Below are 21,766 nucleotides of genomic sequence, written 5' to 3'. Positions count from 1 at the left end.
AGTTGCAATTAAGGTTTTTTCTTAGTACTGGAGTAATAATTTTAAAATAAATGAATACTTGAAAAATTGTTAGTGAACACAAATAGAATACAAATTTGTATTTGAATAATGGTATGGAGTATTCATTGCAAGATATCAACTTTCCCAAAATCGATGATTGATTGCTAAGCTAAAGAGTCGCGATACAACTACACATGCTTCTCTCCTCAAAATTAAATATATCTTACCCCCTCCTACCTATTTTTATTTCTTTTCCGGGTAGGCGTGTCAATATTCGAATCCAAAATTAATTTATTTCATTTGTCTTTTGGAAAATTTCATCGTCAAAAAATCTCAATAGGAAGTTTTGATAGGCGGGACATAAATTTAAGAAGCAAAAAGACTGCACCAAACAAAAAGAACCAATAAATTAAGGAAGTATATAAGTAATTTTATTTTATTTTGTATTTTAAATCAGACCCCCCCTTATTGTCCTACTCCAACACTCTATTTGACATGAGGTGGGGCAATGCAATGTTGCGGACGTTGCTTGCTATTGTAGTGCTGACATACTTCTCTCTCTCTCTCTCTCTCTCTCTCTCTCTCTCTCTCTCTCTCTCTCACTTGGGAGAGGGGGTACAATATAGGTTTTTTTATTAATAAGCAGGAGAGTTTCATACGGGGGAGGGGGTACAATATAATTTTTTTTTAAAGCAAGAGAGAGAGTAGGAGAGTTTCATATATTATGGGGGAGGGGGTACAATATAGTTGTTTTATTATAAGCAGGAGGGGGGGAGGGAGGAGACTATGTCAACACTACAATAGCAAGCAACGTCGGCAACATACCATTGCCACACCTCATGTCATAGAATACTTTCAAAAGCTTAAAAAAACATAAATTCAATTTTATTTTTTTATTTTTTATTTTATAGATATGGATGAACTAGGAATCGCCATTTTTCTCTTTCCTCGGATTACCAAAACTGCAGGGCCAGTCCACCAGGCGACCATCTAGGGCCTCCCATTTTGGATCAAATAATTGGGCCCCAAAATAGTGCTATATATTACAAATATTAGGTATGTGAAATATTTTTCAATTAGGCTACGTAGCACAGTGGTTAAGCGCGTGTGTATGGAGCACAAAAACACGAGTTTGATTCTTGGCGGCTTTCGTTTTTATCCCAAAGTTTTGGAACATTTGTGGGAGTGATTCTAAAAGGTGGTACAAGTACTTTGCCACCAAACTACAGTCGTTGCTTGTTTGTTATCTCAAACAACTCATAAATATACTCAACAATGAGAGACCTATTTTCAAACTTTGCCTAGGGCGTCAGAAATCTCAGGGCCGGACGTGCAAAGATGCATATTTAATTATTTACATATGCTTTTCGTGATGAGTAATAGGCCTCTCTATACGTTTCATTTGGTCGCTTGTTTAATTTTCCCTTTCTGTGTAGCAGTGCTGGGTTGACTTGATTTTTCGTTTTCTCCCAAGTGGTTCTATGGCTGGTGGCCAAAGGAATTAGAGAATACAAAAGAAAGGGAAAGATGGAGGAGAGAAGGTAATTAAATTCTTATACTAATTGGTAGGGTTATAGAATTAAGTTTCTCAAAATCTGTTTTGGGTTAGGATCTTTGTAGTCCCTTTTAGGGACTGATCAAGGGACTAAACGGTTCCATGAGGTCTTTCTTAGAGACCATTAATTCCCGGGCTAATTTCATTTGTCGGAGTCCTTATGTACTTTTAAGGACTCGTTTAGAAAATCAACCATGTCAAGAAGATCATGTTAATCGAAAATCAATTAAATCAAAGTCTGACAACAAAAATAATCGAGAATGGAAAATTGCTAGAGGATCACGAGAATTATGAGAGGAAGGTGATTTATAACTTCGCATTTGTATATATCATTGCATACTCACGTGTTATTTCATCTTATTCGATTGAACAATTTTCTTAATGCATATTAGTGTCATATATGTATCCTAATTCAATTACGCAAGCCATTGAATCAACGGTAATGATTTTCAGATTCTATTTTTTTTTTATAAATGTACTCTATTTCTTATCTTTTAGTGAAATTTGTATAAATAATCTTTTCACTAAAAAATGACAGCGTGAAAATCATTTTTCTCTTGAATCAATTACAATAAACAAATCCACTTCAATATGGCAATCGTTCTCAGTAGATCTCACCCCACGCACATAATCTATCGGAGGAGACAGAAGAATATTCGTGGTCGGAAAGTAGTTACGTGTGTGAATGTTGACTAATTAAAAAATATATATATAATATAGTGACAGGGCATGTGATTGAGACCCCGTTCTAAAAACCTTCTTAAAAAATAAGCAGCTTATTTCACATTTTTAAATTCAAAAATAATATAAATGAAAAATAAATTTTTAAATTTTTTTGCATCGTATAAAATATCTCGATGAGATCTTTCAAATAAGATCCATATTGCATATTTTTATATTTTAATAAGTCCATAATTTTTAAGCTCGAAATTATCTTCTTAAAAAATAAGAATTTTTTTCCCGCAGCGAAACAGGGCCTGAAACACATTAATTAACTTGGTAGTTTCAAGGAAATGCCGAAGCCAGCGGACAAGCAAAATTGTATTCCCAAATGGAAAAAATTATACATTTCAGTGTCGACATTATACATTTCAGTGTCGACATATGTATCTTAATTCAACACAAGTCATTGAATCGATCGTAAACAAATATACTTATTTTATTGAATCAGAAAGTCTATGCCCGTCGCTTTCTTTCATCGCTCCTCCCACCGCTTACGCTTTGTTTGGAACTTGAGGAATGTGAGAGAAACGGAGGGAAAATTAAAAAAAATAATCACTCCCATTGTTTGGTTTAGAGAGAAAGAGGGAGAGAAAATAGAAAAGGCTGCTGATTTTGCCACTTCCTTTTTCGTTAACGCCACTCTTCTGTAAGTGTATTTTTGGTGCAAAAATACACTTGCAAGGGAATGATGTTAAAAAAAAATGAATGGTGAAATCATTTCCCATAGAAAAAACTAAAAATGTGAATAGAATAGTTTCCCTCTCATTTTCTTCTCGATTTTCTCCCATTTTAATTCCTTTCTCTTTCTTTTCTCTCACTTTCCTCAACTTTCAAACAAAGCTTTAATTTCACAGTTCATCTCGCCAATCAATTGTCCGAATTTTAAAAAAACTCTTACAGGAAAGAGTTTAAAAAAGTTAAACTCTTTCTTCAAAGCGTTTTTTTAAAATTCAGACCGTCCAAAAAACACTTTTGGGTGGAGAGATCGACCGAGTGTGGCGAAAGAGCGTGGGCGGAGACATGACTGACAACTCACGTGAATATGACACAATGGCAATTGCTTAATTGAAACACTTCAATATCTAAAACAGCATGTTTCCTTCTCCTTAATTACATTTTTAAAATATTAATCTCTACCCCTTTTCAGTGACCAAATTAAATAGAATAACATAAGCCACATCAAAGAACCAAAAATCAAGATCCATTAAATAAACAACTTTACATTGAAGCAATACGTTCACAATAATTAAGAACGTATTCAAGTATATTCATGTACACAAAAGTACTACTTTACATAGAAAATACACGTGAATTTTTTTTCGTGTATGATAAGTTTTTAATTCACATGATGGAACAACAACCGTCCGAGCTTTCGTTCCTAGTCTCATACCCACGACCCGGTCCATCTGCATACGGGTTTCTAGTCTCATAACCATGAACCGATCCATATGCATACGGGTTTGGGTTCCTAGTCCCATAGCCATAACCCACTCCATACGCATATGGGTTTTGGTTACTCACTTCATATCCATTACCCGGTCCATATCCATACGGGTTTTGGTAAGAGGAATACCCCCATAGAGGAATCTTCACCGTGTCGTCACCACCGTACTCCACCTGATCCACGCTCACCAGCTCGGAAGATCCCACTTTCTTTCTCAGCAACACCGTCAAGTCCACCGAGTCAATCCCATCTCCGATCACCACTACGTGGTTCTTGTCGTGCCCGGCAAAAGCTACCGATTCCACCCCTACAATTACACAAATAACACACTTAGCATAAGTTGTTTTCTTAAAAATGTAATTGAGGTATTTTCTTCAACAATATTATATAATGATTTTTTCTATAATTGAATTCTTGCAAAATTGTTAGTGAACATGAAAAGCGTGAGGTAGGAAACTACAAATCTAGGTTTGGATAGCACAGAGCAAATGGATTGTGTAGTCTCGGCTTTCTAAAAATCTTTTAAAATCAAATTGATTGATTGCCGATATGAAGAATCACGATACATATATACGTGCTTCTCTTTTCAAGATAAATTATAAACTACACCACTCACCCATATTTTAATCCTTTTTTGGTAAACATGCCAATATTCGAATCAAAACTAATTTATTTTTTTTAATTTTTAGAAACTTTCACCGTCAAAAAATCTCAACAAGAGACTATTAAAAGGCATAACAAAAATTTTAAAAAGCCAAAAGCTGGCACAGCTAAGCAAAAAGAACCAATAATTAGGAATGAAGTATACAATTACTAATTCTATTTCCGAGCAAAAAAAAAAAATTACTAATTCTATTTTTAGTGCTTTACCACATTACCGTATTGTTATCCCGATTTTAAATTGTCGAATGAAATTGCAGTATCCGCTCACTTTTTGGCGAAAAATTCCAATTAGAATTCAAAATGTAAATCTAAGACTCCCAAACACCACCAACAATCAATTCCTTAATTGAAGCAGATTATAAAAAATAAAAAATAAAAAAAAAGAACGAAAGCATAAATTCCTTCAATTTGTGCATAAAAATGGAGAGATAAACTGAGACAGAAAATTATGCAATGTTTGTGAATATATATACCTGGAACTTTGCCAAGAATCTTCCAGATTTTGGAACGAGACCTTTTTCCGTTCAGGGCTACTTTAACAACTATCCTCTGCGGCATAACGCAAACGGGTTTCAATTCAGGAATGAGGAAAGCTTTTGGCAGAGTTGTATATGAGTATCTATGAGAGAGAGAGAGAGAGAGAGAGAGAGAGAGAGAGAGAGAGAGAGAGAGAGAGAGAGAGAGAGAGAGAGAGAGAGAGAGAGAGAGAGAGAGAGAATTGCTATTAACAGATATTTTTGGTGAAATGATTTTTATACCAAATTAAGGCCGATGTACGTAGTAAGATACGAGGAATCATCCCATACATGAATTACGTCAACAAATTGACAAATAGTAATCACTTTATTCACAGCCGTTTATACGTATCTTTCACCGCGTGGTGGTATATTATGTTCTGGAAAGGATTTTTCTATATGAAACGCAACAGAAACGACGTGCATGCATGGCCGGTCCAACCCCAAGGCCAAGAGATCTGGACTTTGGGCATCCCAAAAATTTTAATTTTTAGGGAAACTCCATTATTTTACTATTTGGGTTTGAGTCGAACACTTTTTAAGCCCAATAGAATAAAAAAAAATATTGCCCAATTAGAGGTATTAAGTTAGCTCAACCTACCATTCCATAAGCCCAAGTGTCCAACCCACTAAATCCCCAAAATCATTTTCCCAAAACCACCGTATAATACCGTTGCAAAATTGTTTCCCCCCAAACCCGTCCCAAAAATTTGACGATCTCGTATTTTGTATTCGTATGTAATGATTAGTAAAATTTTATATTATTTTGACTTTCTTGTATTGTAATTGTTGTTATAAAAATTAGTAAAAATTAACTCTTTAAGGATCCACTTTTTTTATTAAGCCTTAGCACTAAAATTTTTTGGACCGGCCTTGCGTGCATGGCAAGTTTCCGGCCCCCAGGGAGCGGCAAAGCTGGTTTTAGGTCAAAGATGAGAGAGGGAGAGAGAGAGAGAGTTGAAAAGCATGAAGATTCCACAGTAGTCCTTTTTGTATGTTGTTTTGCCTCCGGGGTTGCACTTTTTTTTATATTAGTTTGACTTTCTTGTATTGTGTACATTTTATACTTCTTCTTCTTTTTAACTTTTTTTTTTTTTGTTTTTTTTTTATTTTGCGTCTAGATACTTTGAGAGCAAGTAATTGGCAGAAAGACTTGAAGCTATTAGGCTCCGTTTCGAAATTTTTTTAAAAAATAAGTATTTATTTTAAAACTTCTCATTCAAAAATAAGAAGGGTCATTCCACAAAATTCAAATAAAAAGTTCATTTCACATTTTCAAACTCAAAAATAATGTAAATGAAAAAAAATTCAAATTTTTTTGCACCGTATTAAAGATCTCAATGAAATCTATCAAACAAGATCCATAGTGATAAGAAAATTATTTGCGTAAATACATGATTTTTGAGCTTGAAGTTGCCTTATACAAAAAATAGGACTGTTGCTATGAGAATGGGCGCCGGCGGAGGGAATCGTACCGACGGCCGCACCGGGCCATCTCCGGCCACCGGATGGCCAATCTAAGCTGTCCAAAATTTCTAAAATAAAAAACCGAGGGGGCGATCGCGGAAATTAACGGCATCCGAGGTGTGTAGGGTACTTAATCCGAGCACCCCTTTTTCGTGTATATGATTTCACACGATAAAGGGGTGCTCGGATCAAGCACCCTAAACACCTCGGATGCCGTTGATTACCACAAAGGCCCCCTCGGTTTTTCCGATGGCTGGAGACGGCCCAGCATGGCCGTCGGTACGATTTCCCTCCTCGACCGATCGGTACCTATATAAATTCTTCCAAAATAAGTACCAACCTTCTTATTTTCCGAAACAAGACTTCTTATTAGACAAAAAATAAGTTCTTATTTCGGTTCCGGAACGGACCCTTAGTCAACAAGATGACTAGCTACTAGCTCGAGTAAAGAAGCCAACCCGTGCGATCAAGGTTGCCTACGATTGTATCACACCATTAGTGATTAGTGGAATGTATCACACCATTAGTCTCAAGCTCCAACAAGTCGGTCCCATGATCTGGTTGTGTGTAATTTCCTTCCCTTGTTAATGGAAATTGAGACTACCTTTGGATGCTCTGTGTTTCATGAAAATTATTTTTGCCCCAATTTTATGTTAGATTCATTCATACTGAAAATCGCAAGAAAATTTCACTAAAGAATGAGAGAGGTTATGGGGCGTGGTTGTTGAAGGGGAAAAAAGTCGTCATTGTTGCAGGGGAGAGAGAGACGCCAGGGATGAGTTTGGAGGGGAGAGAGAGAGAGAGAGAGAGAGAGAGAGAATAACAATTGTAGAGCTTAGTAGGGAAAGTCTTCAATACACACCACTTTAAGGTGTGTACCATATGCACCTATTGTGTGGTTCATATTGTGCCACCTCATACAAAATTACTTGTAAGACCGGTCATTCATAACATTTTATTTCGTATCGTAACTTTTATACTAAAAATTCATAACTTTTCAACAATATGATTCGTAACTTTTTAGCAATAGATTCGTAACATTTTGGGATTCATAACATTTTGGTGTATTTTAATAAGGGTGCATATGATACACACCCAAATAAGGGGTGTGTATTGTAGCACTTCCCAGCTTTTTAGTAACTACGATAACAGAGTCTAGACCCAAATTAACCCAAAACCCAATTCCCACAAGTACTTTCGGATGGTGAATTCCGAAATCAAGGCATGTGAGGTTATTACTATGGGTTTTACATTTGTAGGGTGTAAAAGAAGGCAAAGAAGGAATATCTGCAAGAAGATCAGATGATCAATCTCCTCGATTAATTCATTCCTACGTCAAGGGATGATGGTCTCCTCACTAGCTAATATAATCACCACCCGGCCAACCCCTCGGAATTCTTTGGAATTGAACACTTTATTTTATTACAAAACATGATCCTGGATTCAAGAGAAAATGACACCTAGCCAATTGTTAAATTGCTGATGTGACCCGGTTGAGGCAGGAGCTTGAAGTACGAGAGTGGGTTTTATTCGGAGGATTGGCAATTCGGTAGCGCACGTTGTGGCCAAAGATGCTGTAAAAGGGAGTGGGATTCGTTCGTGGAAATTCTATCCCCGGCTTTTCAACCCTCATGTGAGGATGAAAGCCCAACTTGATGTAATGGTACTTTTATTTCCTTGGAGTTAATAAAATCTATCCTAAACCTTTTTTTTGTTTTGTTTGGGGGGGGGGGAATTGCTAAATTGGACATTAATATATATCCATAACAGCTTGTCTCCTCTCCTTGATTTCACTATCTAATTATCAGAATTCATCCATAGAAAGAGGAGATTCAAATATTCATCGATCTCTCTCCCCTTTTTGAGTGACAAAAATAGAATAACATGAGCCAGATCAAAGATTTACAAACCAAGTTTCATTAAATAAACAATGTAGTATGTTCTATATATGCAGTATGCACAAAACTACTTGATTACAACTGGTAGAAAAAATACAAGTATCATAATTACACCATATTGAAATCAAGTCTATAATATACATCCAATCAACTAAAAGCCCCATTAAGAAGAAAACAAATCCCAACAAATACAAGGGAAATGACACGTACATGCAGGTGAAGAGATTCAAACTCATGACTTTCAAATGAAATGCATGAATCTTGATCAACAAAACTAGCCCGCCTAATTACACAAAACTACTTTACAAATCCAAATTCTTCCATTCAATCCAACTTTAGAGAGAATTCACATGAATTTTTTTCGTGTATAATAATTTTTAAATTCACATGATGGAACAACCGCCTGAGTTCTCGTTCCTTCTCTCATACCCATGACCCGGTCCATCTGCATAAGGGTTCCCAGTCTCATAACCATGAACCGATCCATATGCATACGGGTTTTGGTTCCTAGCATACGCATACAGGTTTTGGTTACTCACTTCATACCCATGGCCCGGTCCATATCCATATGGGTTTTGGTAAGAGGAATACCCCCATATTGGAATCTGCATGTTGCCCTCGCCGCCGTACTCCATCGGACCCACGCTCACTAGCTCGGAAGATCCCACTTTCTTTCTCAGCAACATCGTCAGCTCCACCGAGTCAATCCCATTTCCGATCACCACCACGTGGTTCTTGTCCAGCCCTTCAAAAGCTACTGATTCTACCCCTACAATTTTAGTACAAATAACACACTTAGTGAAAGTTGTTTTCTTAGAATTGTAATTGAGGTATTTTCTTCAACAATATTAATGGGTTTTTTAATAATTGAATTCTTGCAAGATTGTTAGTAATAATGAAAAGGGCGAGAGGGAGGATAATACAAATCTAGGTTTGGATAGCACAGAGCAATCCGATCGCGTAGTTTTGGCGTTCTAAAAGTCTTTTAAAATCTAATTGATTGATTGCTGATATGATGAAGGGGTCGCAATATAGCTATACATGTTTAGCTATACATGTTTCTCTTCTCAAGATAAATTATATAGTACACTAATATATCACCCATATTTTAATCTTTTTTGGGTAAAAGTGCCAATATTTGTATCAAAACTAATATATATTTTTGGATTTCTTAAAACTTTCACTGTCGAAAGATCTCCAAGAGAGACTATTATATTAAAAGACATAACGAAAATTTAAAAAGCCAAAAGCCAGCACCGCTAAGCAAAAAGAACCAATAATAATTAGGAAAGAAGTACACAATTAATAATTCTATTTTTAGTGCTTTCCTATTGTTATCCCGATTTTAAACTGTCGAAACTGCAATAATTCGGTCCCTTTGTGGGGGAAAATTTCTAATTAGAATGCAAAATGTAAATCTCTAGGTAAGACTTCCAAACACCCCCAAAAGATTAATTCCTTGAAGCCGATACAATAAAATAAATAAATAAATCCCTTTTTGATGTTGTGCATAAAAATGGAGAGACTGAGACAGAAAATGTGAATATATATACCTGGAACTTTACCAACAATCTCCCAGATTTTGGAACGAGACTTTTTTCCCTTCAGGGCTACTTTAATGACTACCCTCTGCGGCGCCATAACCAAGACAGATTTCCAATTAGCAAGGCAGAGTTCAGAGTTGTGTGTGTGTGTGTGTGTGTGTGTGAGAGAGAGAGAGAGAGAGAGAGAGCAATTGCTATTTACAGTTGTTTTTGGTGAGAGAGAGAGAGAGAGAGAGAGAGAGAGAGAGAGAGAGCAATTGCTATTTACAGTTGTTTTTGGTGAAATGATTTTTTTATACCAAAGGCCGATCGATTTGTTGGAGTAAGATGCAAGGAACCATCCCGTAGTACGTATGAATTACGCCAACAAGGTGACCAAAGCCTATCGATTGCCAAAAAAGAAGAAGGTGACGAATACACACTTATACATAGAGCGGTTTTATACGTGTCTTTCCCGCGTGGTGGTAATATTAATATTATGTTCCCAGAAGGATTTTTCTACTCTGAGCCGCCACCGCAGATTCCAAATGATGTAGGAGTATAATAATTTCGCTTCAAACTTATTACTCCTAAATATTAAAACTGCGGCCGAGAGGTTTTATTAAAGAGACTAGCTACTAGCCCGAGTAAACGTAACCCAGTATTCCCCTTTTTTGTAAGTACGTATATTTTGGGTGCAAGTAATTAGCTAAAAAAACTTAAAATCCTCAACTAGACTCAAAAGGCTTTTTCTTTTCTTTTTTCCGGGGAAAAAAAAAAGTCGATGTCAGGGTCAATTGTAAAAATATTTAGCAGCGAATATTTAGACTTTTGTGCTTATATTTACAAGCTTTTGTGCCTAATGGAGAATGTTTTAATTTTTGTGCTGAGTATTTTTTTATTACTTCATTAGTCTCTTTTTAAGTGTCCATTATAATTCTGCGAGCCATTTTGGGGAGAGAGAGAAAGAGAGATGGGGAGAGAGAGAACTAAGACTCAAAAGTTGAGTAGCTCAAAACAACATACTTTGGGAGCAAGTAATAATTAGCACGAAGACTTGAAACTGGAGTTTTAGTTCCACAAGATGACTACTAGCCGGCCCGAGTAAACCTGATGCATTAGTCCTTTTCGTATGTTGTTTTTCCACAAGGGAGGCCAGGGTTGGCCGACCAAATTCTACTTATCAAGTTCTTATCCTTCGGGTGCAAGTAATTAGCTCAAAATTGTGAAATTATTGACCAGTACCAAACGTTGAGTAGCCAAACTCTGCAATACTTTTTTTTTTTTTAGCGTCGACAATACTTCAGGAGCAAGTAATTAGCACAAAGACTTGAAGCTATTAATTAGTTCCACAAGATGATCACCTACTAGCCCAAGTAAAGAAGCCAACCCATGTCGAGGTTCCGTACGATAGTATTGATCGCACCATTAGTCTCAAGCTCCAACAAGTCGGTCCCATGATCTGGTTGTGTGTTATTTCCTTCCCTTGTTAATGGAAATTGAGACTACCTTTGGATGCTCTGTGTTTCATGAAAATTATTTTTGCCCCAATTTTATGCTAGATTCATTCATACTGAAAATCGCAAGAAAATTTCACTAAAGAATGAGAGAGGTTATGGGTCGTGGTTGTTGAAGGGAAAAAAAGTCGTCGTTGTTGCAGAGGAGAGAGAGACAGAGAGGCCAGGGATGAGTTTGGAGGGGAGAGAGAAAACAATAAAAAAAAAAAATTGTAGAGCTTAGTGAACAGTAGCTCGGGAGATTTGAAGAGTTAATTTAGCGTAAATTATTTTAGCTAGCCTTGACATGAGGCTGTTTTTTTTTTTTTTTTTTTTTTTTATCGGCTTGACATGAAGCTGTTGGATGCTCATTTTGGGTATTTGCCTAGGTATGATAGCCAATGTAAGCTTCAAAAAGCCGAGTTCTCTTTTAGTTGACAATTTTATCGATAAAAAACGTTCATAGATATTTTTGTGATAAATAGTGAGCACTGTTGGCAGGATATTATTGTAAAGCACTATTGGCACGTACATACAATAATATCCTGTCAACAGTGCTTCAAAATAATATTCTGACATGATAAAAAAAATGTTCTTTTAACGAACTTAGTCAAAGGAAAATATAAGCCAAAAAAAAAAAAACTTTTTGGCTCACTTTTTCATTTTTCCAAAAAAGAAAATGTTTGGTCCATTGATTTTTTTATTTTAAGTTCTATTGTCGAGACAAAACAATAATTTTAAATATTTTGACCAACAACTTGAAAATTCAAAGAAATAGGAAATTTTAAAATAATTAAAAATATCGCATCCTGAGATGATAAAATAATTAAAATATCTTACCCTAGAATAAGTCTTGTGCTTAAAAACAAGTTACAAATAGATCATCATTAGATATGAGTAGACAAACATGACCGCGGAGGGATTTTATGAGAATATTTTTTTTGTATTTTAAAACTTTTACAGTGATGATAAGCTTGATTTAGGGATTTGTTCAACAGTTAAACTGTAGAATTTCAAAATTAGTCGTTATAAGCGTAAGCCATTCCGCTTTAAAAGATTTTCAAAAAATTGCTGTAGATTCTGTGTCCAGCAATAAGTCTAGGTACAGAATGTTTTTGTGGTTGGGGTTGGGGTTGTGGTTAAATGTTCCGTTGGGCGCTTTTATATTTTAAAGTCAACTTTTGCAATGATGATAGGCATGATTTTAAGGAATTTGTTCGACACTTAAGCAACTAGTGAATTTTTTTTAAACGACAACAAGCCAATTACTAAATTAAAAACACTTTAATATCTATAATAGCCTGTCTCCTCTACTTAATTCACTATCTAATAGTAATCAGAATTCATCCATAGAAAGAGGAGATTCAAATATTCATCTCTCTCCCCTTTTTCAGTGACTTAAAAAAAAAAAACATGAGCCAGATTAAAGATTTACAAATCAAGATCCATTAAATAAACAATTAACGTAGTATATTCTATATACACAAAACTACTTGATTACAACTGGTATAAAATATCATAATTATAACACATCGGAATCAAGTATGCAATCACTAGCCAACTAAAAGCCACATCAAGGAAAGAAATAATCCTAACCAATACAAGGAAAATAACATCCACAAGTAGCTGAGGGGATTCGAACTCAAAACCTTCTAATGAAATATATGATATTATAAAATAAAAAATAAAAAATAAAAAAAGAAGAAGAAGAGGTATATGATCAGTCTTGATCAACAAAACTAACTCGCCCAGTTGCACTACTTTACAAACCCAAATTCTTCCATTCAATCCAACTTGAGAGAGAGAGTGTGTGGAAGAGGGAGAGGGTATTCACACTATTTTTTTCTCCAGTATGATTATTATTTTTAATTCACAAGATGGAACAACTGTTCGGGTTTTGGTTACTAGTCTCATACCAATAACCTGGTCCATATGAATACGGGTTTTGGTAACTAGTCTCGTACCAATAACCTGGTCCATATGAATACGGGTTTTGGTTCCGAGTCTCGGACCCATAGCCTTGACCCGATCCATAAGCATAAGGGTAAGAGTAATACCCCCCTACTGGAAACTGCATGGTGCCATAGCCGTCGCCGCCATGCACCTTTCCGTAGCCGTCGCCGCCATGCCCCTTCCCGTAGCCGTCTCCCCCATGCCCCTTCCCGTAGCTGTAGCCGTCGCCGCCATGCATCTTCCCGTAGCCATCGCTTCCATATTCCACCGGGCCCACGCTTACCAATTCAGAAGATCCCACTTTCTTCCTCAGCAATTTAGTCAACTCCACTGCGTCAATCCCTTCTCCTGTCACCACTATGTGGTTATTGTCCGGCCCTGCGAAAGCTACCGATCCTATCCCTACAATATACAAATAACACACATACTTAACCGAAGTTATTTTCATAGAATTGCAATTGATGTATTTCCTTGAGCTAGCAGGATTACTGATTTTCATACGATCGAATTCGTGCAAAATTTTAAGTGAACATAAAAGGCAAGAGGGAGCAAATTATGAATCTGGGTTTGCACAGAGCAATTCGCGAAGTCTTGACATTCTGAAAATATATCAAAATCTAGATTATTGATTGTTGAAATGAAAATATATCAAAATCTACGTATACCATTTTTGAAACCCTTTTTGGGCAGACGTGCCCATATATATGTTCGAATAAGAACTAACGTACTTTTGCAACTATCTTTAAAACTTTCACCTTCAAAAAAAATCTTAATGAGAACTTTAATTTAAACGGCGTAACAAAAATTTAAAAAGTCAGAAGCCCGCACGCAACATATGTGATTAATGAACTTTTTTCTTTTTGTGTGTACATTTAGTACTTTACTACCATTTTGAATGGTTGTCCCTATTTTATATTTTCAAGACAAAACTAAATAAGTGGCATAGAAGGCCCCACTTGTTAGTCTAACGAAGCTAATATGACTCAGTCGCTTTATAAGGAAATTTTTTAATTAGTCTAACAGGGCTTGAAGTTGTGCACAAAAGTGAAGAGATTGATGTATTTCGATATACATATATATACCAGCAAGACCACCAACAATCCTCATGGCTTTGGAACGAGACTTTTGTCCCTTGATGGCTACTTTAATAACTATCCTCTGCTGCATAACCAAAACAGATTTCAAATTAGCATTGAAGAAATTTATAGACTATATGATTCTTCTTTGTGACCAAAAGCAACTTGTAGGGCTTACCTTCATGGTTTTGATTTTCTGTGAACTAGGGGTTGCAAAGCTTTTGGCAAAGGTGTAAGAGAGAGAGAGAGAGAGAGAGAGAGAGAGAGAGAGAGAGAGAGAGAGAGAGAGAGACTTTGTGTCAGCGTGTGTGGTATGAGTTAAAGTTAAATAGCCCTATTTAGACATCTTTTTGGTGAGGTTAAATTTCACAAAGCCCCTCTCATTTGACGACTTTTCTTATTCGCACCCCATCAACTTTTAAAGTGCCTAACGGACCCCCTCATCTATGAAAGTTAACCAATTAGATCCTTTCTATTAAAAACCGTTAATAGAGGTTTAATATATAGAACAAACGTTACGAATTGGATGAAAATACCCTCCCCTCACTAGAAATCAACCGAATTAAATTCTTAAATTCCGAGCAAAAATTAATCCCCTAATTGAACACAAATTGAGCACCTACTCTAGAAAATCAAAAATCAATCTGTTGTACCCGATATCCATTAGTCACCATGCACCATCTCCTCCTCTCTCTCTTTTTTCTTTTCTTCTTTTCTTTTTCAAGGAAAGGGATTACATATATGTTACTCCCATGTGAAAATGGCTGAATTTAAGAATTTCAATTAGCAGGAGATCCCTCTAGAATAGAATAAAGAAGGAAATTGCCCTTATAGGTTCAAGATATATCAATGGATGCAGAATACAAATTAAGGTGTAAGCGTTATGACAAAATCAACCAGAAAAAGGAGCTCATTGATTTCCTCTACAAACGTTAAATGAGAAAATCTATTTGGCTTTGACAATCTAAAGCCGAAGCAAATCTAAACAATTCCCGGTGAACCCTAATCCCAAACAATCTCGATTACAATGTTTAAAGCATGCTCCTCTTTGACCTCCTCAACCCGCGGCTTCTCTTTCCTCTCCCAATCCAACTATTACCCACTCTCAAATTTCCCATACGCACCAACACAGCACCACCACCCAGAGTCACCCTCGTTTTTAGGCCACTATGCTCCGTCAACACCTCAATAGAAGAACTATTGCAACCCTTAAAGCACTCAATCCTCCTTGAGAGGCTTCAAATTAGGCACCTCAAGGACTCCTAAAAAAAAACAACCAGACAAACCTGATCGCCACCACCCACTGAGTAGAAGAAGAAGAAGTTGTTCAAAAGAAAAAAAAATAGAGAACATGAAGAAGAAGAGGAAGAAAAGTGAGGAGGTTTTGGCGTCGAGTTTTGAGGAGCTAGGGTCTAGTGACGAAGCAATGGGGGCTCTGGCGGAAATGGATGCATGTTTCAGCTCCTTTTGAGATTTAGAGTATTGGGATACCTACGGTATTGGAACAGAGAGAAAGATAGAGAGGGAGAAAAGAGGATATAGAAGGGTAAAAATTGTCAATGTGCTCATTCCGTTAACAGAGTTACATAGATTTTCATTTTGAATAAATAAGAGGGATTCTGTTTGAGCACTTTTAAAGTTGAGAGAGTGCATTGAAAAAGTCGATAGATAAGGAGGTCTCTATGGAATTAACCTTTTGGTGAAGAGCTCAAGTATGGTTACATCATTTGGTGTACACCAAATGTCCATCAGATTGTGTGAAATCTTTTAATATTCGAATATTGGTGAGAGCTACCTCAATTTATTCAATTTTCGTCGTTACGAATTCATGTCTGAAAATCGATCTAACCCTTTTCTAATATACGAATGGGTTGATTATTTACAAAAGCTCTTAAAAATATATATTCATCAGCACTTAAATTTTTTTAAAGATATTGAATGACTTCGATTATTTGTGCATGTGGGACTAAAAACGTAATCGACCTCCTCAACTGTATATCAATCGAAAGGCAGGGCGACACAAACCCAAACCAAGCTAGGGAGTGGTTACGTCCACTAAATTGAAGGATTGTATCAACGTCCATGAAATATGAAATTCGCTCTATTGATTCTATAAATGAGAAATTCTGATGGATTCCACATATACATTTTGGTGAAATGATTACCAATTTTTTTACGAGTAAGATGCAAGGAACCATAACAAAATGACGAATGCAGCTGTTTATACGCGTCCGTCTGGTGGCGGTGAAGTACGTCCACCAATAAAATAGGGCGACTTTGATCGATTCAAAGTACGTGGGGAAGTTCTACAAGGTACACAAACATACCATACACTTAAATAGTATAATAAAACATTGATAATAAGAGCTTGTTGCGCACGGTCTTCAATATATATTTTTTTTCAATTATTATTTTTGTTTGTCTTTCTATCTCTCTTCACTCTTTTCTTTTTTTTTATCAGCAAAAAATAATTTTATTAACTCATAAACACAAAGTTACAGAGATAATAGGAGCTTGGATACACCGGCCTGACCATCCAAGACCATCTTCTCCAAATCACACGGAGGAATTGAACTAGGCCCAACGGGCTGAGCTTAATCCAGGAATACATCCATTGGGACAAGCCCACACCTAAAAAGGCCTAAAAGCCCAGATCAGCATAATTCAGCACAAACCTAACCCTAACCCAACCAAAGATTCATTCACTCATTATCCAAAATCCAAAACCAAAATCCTAAAAAGAACAAGATTCCTTATTTAGAGGAAAATGACAAGTATCTCGGATAACTCGATGCTTTTCTAAGATTCCAAATGATTTTCGAGTTTCTCATTAATAATATTTTTATCGTTTCAAAAAAGGAGAAGAAAGATTCCAAATGATTTATAATTAATTTTGCCGAATTTACCACCCGAGTAAACCAGACACGATAGTCCTTTTCTTATGTTGTTTTGTCACAAATTCTATTAAGTTCGTATACTTCGGGTGCAAGTAATTGGCTCAAACACTTGATATTATTCACTAGTTGCACTAGTACAAAAGGTTGAGTAGAGCAAGTAATTAGCACTAAGATCAACTAGGAGGCTAATAATATCACGAGATAACTACTAGCCCGAGTAAACCAAATACAAGTCATCTTTTTATATGTTGTTCGGTCACCAGAGGGGATAGTTGACGAAATTTGATCTACAAATTAATGAATTCCTAAACCGGATACAAGTCGTCTTTTTATACGTTGTTCAGTCACCAGAGGGGCCGGTTGACGAAATTTGATCCGCAAATTAATGAATTCCTATACTGTGGGCGCAAGTATGTGGCTAAAAAACTTGAAATTACTAACTAGTAAACCAAAAGTTGAGGAGCCCAAGTCAAAAACTTGAAATTTACAAGGACAGAAAACAAATACATTAGGGATTTTACATTTGTAGGGTGTAAATTAAAAGAAGGCAAAGAAGGAACTTATACAAGTAGATCAGATTAATTCATTGCTATGTCAAGGGATGATGGTCTCCTCACAAGCTAGCTAATATTAGTATTACCACCCGGCCAACCCCTAGGAGTTCTTTGGAAGTTCTTTGGAATTGAGCACTTTATTTTATTACAAAAAATGACCTAAGATTCACGAGAAAACGATACCGAGCCAATTGCTAAATTGAACACTTTTAATATCTTTAACAGCCAGCTGTCTCCTCTCCTTAATTCACTATCTAATCAGTAATCAGAATTCATCCATAGAAAGAGGAGATTCAAATATTCATCTCTCTCCCCTTTTTCAGTGACAAAAATAGAATAACAAGAGCCAGATCAAAGATTTACGAAATCAAGATCCGTTAAACAAAAAATTAATGTAGTACATTCTGTATACACAAAACTACTTGATTACAACTGGCAAGGGAAAATACAAGTATCATAATTACATCACATTGGAATCAAGTCCGCAATCACTATAAATCTTATCCAACTAAAAAATCATATTAAGGGGAGAAATAATCCTAACAAATACAAGGGAAATAACACCCACAAGCAGCTGGAGGGATTTGAACTCATGACCTTCAAATGAGATGCATGACCAATTCGAGTATTAGGCGAACTTTCACATGCACTCGCTCATGGCTTCTTAACTTAAGAAAGTCTTCATCAACAGAACTAACCCGCCCAGTTACACAAAACTACTTTACAAACCCAGATTCTTCCATTCAATCCAGAGAGGGGGGGGGGGGGGGGTTTATTAACATTAATTCTTTTCCTGTATGATTATTATTTTTTTAATTCACATGATGGAACAACTGTTCGGGTTTTGGTTAATAGTCTCGTACCCATAACTTGGTCCATTTGAATACGGGTTTTGGTTCCTAGACTCGTACCCATAACCTTGACCTGATCCATAAGCGTAAGGGTAAGAGTAATACCCCCCTACTGGAATGCCGTAGCCGTAGCCGTAGCCGTCCCCGCCAAGCTCCCCCGGGCCCACGCTTACTATTTCGGAAGATCCCACTTTCCTCCTCAGCAATTTAGTCAGCTTCACTGCGTCAATCCCTTCTCCTGTCACCACCATGTGGTTACTGTCGTGCGCTGCAAAAGCTACCGATTCTACCCCTACAATTATACAAACAACACATTAACGTAAGTTGTTTTCATAGAATTGCAATTGAGGTATTTCCTTCAGCAGGATTAGTGGTTTTCGTATAATTGAATTCTTGCAAAATTGTAAGTTAACATAAAAGGCAAGAGGGAGCAGAATTATGAATTTTGGTTTGCACAGAGCAATTTGCCTAGTACAGAGCAATTCGCGTAGTCTTGATATCTTTTCATCTCGGCAATCAATCATCTAAATTTTGAAATATTTTCAGAAAGTCCGAGATGAAAAAATATCAAAATCTAAATATACCATCTACTGAACCCCATCCCCCTCCCCTCTTGGTAACCCTTTCTGGGCAGATGCGCCCATATGTTCGAATCAAAACTAAGGTACTTGTGCAACTATCTCTAAAACTTTCACCTTCAAAAAATCTTAATGAGAACTTCTTAACGGCGTAACAAAAATTTAAAGAGTCAAAAGCCTGTGCTACAAGTAACATATGTGATCAATGAATTTTTTTCTTTTTGATTGGTTGTCCCAATTTTAAATTTTCAAGACAAAACCAAATAAGTGGCTCAGAAGGCCCCACTTATTAATCCAACAAAACTGCAATAAGTCAATCGTTTTTTGAGAAAAATTTCAATTAGAATGCAAAATGTAAATATAAGACTCCCAAACACCCCCTAAGAATAAATTCCTTGAAGTTGTGCACAAAAATGAAGAGATTGACGTATGTCAATATACATATATACCTGCAACACCTCCAACAATCCTCATGGCTTTGGAACGAGACTTTTGTCCCTTGATGGCTACTCTAATAACTATCCTCTGTGGCATAACCAAAACAGATTTCAAATTAGTATTGATGAAATTTCTAGACTGTATGATTCTTCTTGATTGACCAAAATTATCTTATAGGGCTTACCTTCATGGATTCGAGTTTCTGAGAACTAGGGGTGGCAAAGCTTTTGGCAAAGGTGTATGAGAGAGAGAGAGAGAGAGAGAGAGAGGTATGTATGAGTTTAAGTTAAACAGCCCATCGGCTATTTATAGGAGTACATCTTTTTGGTGAGGTTAAATTTCACATAAACCCTCGGATCTGACGACTTTTCTTGTAAGTACCCCTCAACTTTAAAAGTGCCTAACGGTCCCCCTCATCTATGAACGTTAATCAATTAGAACCTTTCTGCTAAAAACCGTTAACTGAGGATCAATATCTAGACCAAATGTATGAATTGGACAAAAATACCCTTAAATTCTTAAATTCCTATGAAAAGTCAATCCTCAAATTGAACACAAATCGAACACCTGCATTAAAAAATCAAAAAACAATGGCACACTGTATGTTGTTCGTACGAGCCATTGTCTCAATGTTCGATTTGCAACTGGCCGGACTGAGGATGTAGTGGTAGCTAGCTACTTGTTGCAAAGGGCTAGTGCAAGACCACCTTTCCTACATTTTTACTGGTCTAGACATTCCAATCTCAAGTGAAGGATTAGAAAATTAGATCTAGCTAGAAAATATTTTCAGCACCAACGGCTATGTGAATTGGTACAAACATAAATGTTTGCAAGTGGTGATTAAGCAAGACCACTTGTGTGCTCCAACCTATACTACATCATATGCAAAGTCATTGTGCATTGTGATCAACTGAAATAATTCAATGGCGATGATTTGCCAAAACGATCATAAACAGAATATGCGTTTTATAAAATTGTTATAAACTTAGATGTGTTTTATAAAATTGTCACCATGCACCATTCACTCCCATTTTTCTTTTCTTTTCCTTTCTTATTTTTTTAGGAAAAGCAGTACGTATATGTTAATAATTTACTCCCATGTGAAATTGGCCGAACTTAAGAATTCCGATTAGTAGGAGATCCTTTTATGATAAAAGAAGAAAATTGCCCTTTAGGTTGAAGATATACCGGTGGGTATTTCAGCTCCTACTGAGATTCAAAGTATTGGGATACCTGCTGTGTTGGAAAGGGAGAGAAAGAGAGGGGGAGAAAAAAGGACATGGAAGGTAAATTCTCAATGTTTTCATTCTGTTAACAAAGTTACATAGATTTTCATTTTGAATAGGTGACAGGGTTTTGTTTGGGCACTTTTAAAATTGAGAGGGTGCATGTGAGAAAAGTCGATATATAGATGAGGGGGTCTCCATGAAATTTAACCTTTTGGTGAAGAGCCCAAGTATAAGTACATCATTTAGTTTACACAAAATGTACGTCAGATTGTGTGAAATTCATTTACATTCGAATATTGGTAAGGACTACCTCAATTTATTCAATTTTCGTCCTTAGGAATTCTTGTAGGAAAATCGATCTACTCCAACTCTTACTGATATACGAATGGGTTGATGATTTACAAAGGCTCTTAAAAATATGTTTTAAATATATTGAACGACTCCGATCATTTATGCGGAACCGAACATGATCGGCCTCCTCAACTGTGTATCGATTCAAAGGTAGGGCGACACATGCAGACCCCAACCAGGGGAGTGGTTACGTCCGTTAAATATTTGAAGGATCGTTTCAACGTCCATGAAAGATGAAATTCGCTTTATTTATCCTATAAATAATGAATTCTAGTGGGTCCCACATAGTCTAATATACATTTGGTGTACACCAAACGGTGTAGCCATAGTTTATTTTTTATTTTTTTTATCCGAAGCAGAAACTTCATTCGTAAAAGCCATATGGCATCTATACATAATTTCCATCTAAATACAGAGATAAGAAAAAACCCACCAATAAACGAAGGAAAAACAATAAGCAACCAGAGGCAAATAAATATCTAAGTCCTAATCGTGAGCACAAAGCTCCCAACACGTTACTCCCGAAACAGACCGACCAAAGCCGGCATAAGTGAG

General features: G+C 36.4%; 3 protein-coding genes across 6 annotated transcripts; all 3 read right to left on the bottom strand.

Annotated features, from left to right (window-relative positions):
• Positions 1-3,568: 3,568 nt before the first annotated feature.
• LOC131329053 (uncharacterized) lies at positions 3,569-10,072 on the bottom strand. 3 transcript variants are annotated; one of them, XM_058362106.1, is made up of 2 exons: positions 9,819-9,991; positions 3,569-4,029 (listed from the first exon to the last, which is right to left on the bottom strand). In XM_058362106.1, the coding sequence occupies exons 1-2, from the start codon at positions 9,904-9,906 to the stop codon at positions 3,620-3,622; spliced, it is 498 nt and encodes a 165-aa protein (XP_058218089.1). In that variant the 5' UTR covers positions 9,907-9,991; the 3' UTR covers positions 3,569-3,619. The 3 variants fall into 3 exon arrangements, with proteins under 3 accessions (XP_058218089.1, XP_058218090.1, XP_058218091.1); XM_058362107.1 differs by lacking the exon at positions 9,819-9,991 and adding an exon at positions 4,859-5,031; XM_058362108.1 differs by lacking the exon at positions 3,569-4,029 and adding an exon at positions 8,324-9,034 and having other exon boundaries at positions 9,819-10,072.
• A 3,050-nt stretch (positions 10,073-13,122) lies between these two features.
• Positions 13,123-14,589, bottom strand: LOC131329052 (uncharacterized). Of its 2 annotated transcripts, XM_058362105.1 has the most exons (4): positions 14,492-14,589; positions 14,320-14,395; positions 13,256-13,639; positions 13,123-13,207 (listed from the first exon to the last, which is right to left on the bottom strand). In XM_058362105.1, the coding sequence occupies exons 1-4, from the start codon at positions 14,495-14,497 to the stop codon at positions 13,155-13,157; spliced, it is 519 nt and encodes a 172-aa protein (XP_058218088.1). In that variant the 5' UTR covers positions 14,498-14,589; the 3' UTR covers positions 13,123-13,154. The 2 variants fall into 2 exon arrangements, with proteins under 2 accessions (XP_058218088.1, XP_058218087.1); XM_058362104.1 differs by having other exon boundaries at positions 13,123-13,639.
• A 3,533-nt stretch (positions 14,590-18,122) lies between these two features.
• On the bottom strand, positions 18,123-19,925 carry LOC131329054 (disease resistance protein Pik-1-like). Its single transcript, XM_058362109.1, has 3 exons — positions 19,816-19,925; positions 19,643-19,718; positions 18,123-18,907 (listed from the first exon to the last, which is right to left on the bottom strand). Exons 1-3 carry the CDS (start codon positions 19,819-19,821, stop codon positions 18,582-18,584), a joined length of 408 nt encoding a protein of 135 aa, XP_058218092.1. The 5' UTR covers positions 19,822-19,925; the 3' UTR covers positions 18,123-18,581.
• Between the last annotated feature and the right edge of the window lie 1,841 nt (positions 19,926-21,766).

The sequence above is a fragment of the Rhododendron vialii genome, chromosome 6a (genome assembly GCF_030253575.1).
Source record: "Rhododendron vialii isolate Sample 1 chromosome 6a, ASM3025357v1".
In the NCBI taxonomy this organism is placed as follows: domain Eukaryota; kingdom Viridiplantae; phylum Streptophyta; class Magnoliopsida; order Ericales; family Ericaceae; genus Rhododendron; species Rhododendron vialii.
The sequence above is the reverse complement of the archived record's forward strand: the minus strand, read 5'-3'. Positions and strand labels throughout refer to the sequence as shown.

What these genes read in the sequence shown, in the direction of transcription:
- LOC131329053 (XM_058362106.1), bottom strand. Translation starts at nt 9,906, where the DNA reads ATGGCGCCGCAGAGGGTAGTCATTAAAGTAGCCCTGAAGGGAAAAAAG. An exon ending in GATTGTTGGTAAAGTTCCAG is followed by an intron (nt 4,030 to 9,818) that starts GTATATATATTC and finishes GTGTAATTGTAG; the next exon opens with GGGTGGAATCGGTAGCTTTT.
- LOC131329052 (XM_058362104.1), bottom strand. An exon ending in GATTGTTGGTGGTCTTGCTG is followed by an intron (nt 13,640 to 14,319) that starts GTATATATATGT and finishes TGTATATTGTAG; the next exon opens with GGATAGGATCGGTAGCTTTC.
- LOC131329054 (XM_058362109.1), bottom strand. An exon ending in GATTGTTGGAGGTGTTGCAG is followed by an intron (nt 18,908 to 19,642) that starts GTATATATGTAT and finishes GTATAATTGTAG; the next exon opens with GGGTAGAATCGGTAGCTTTT.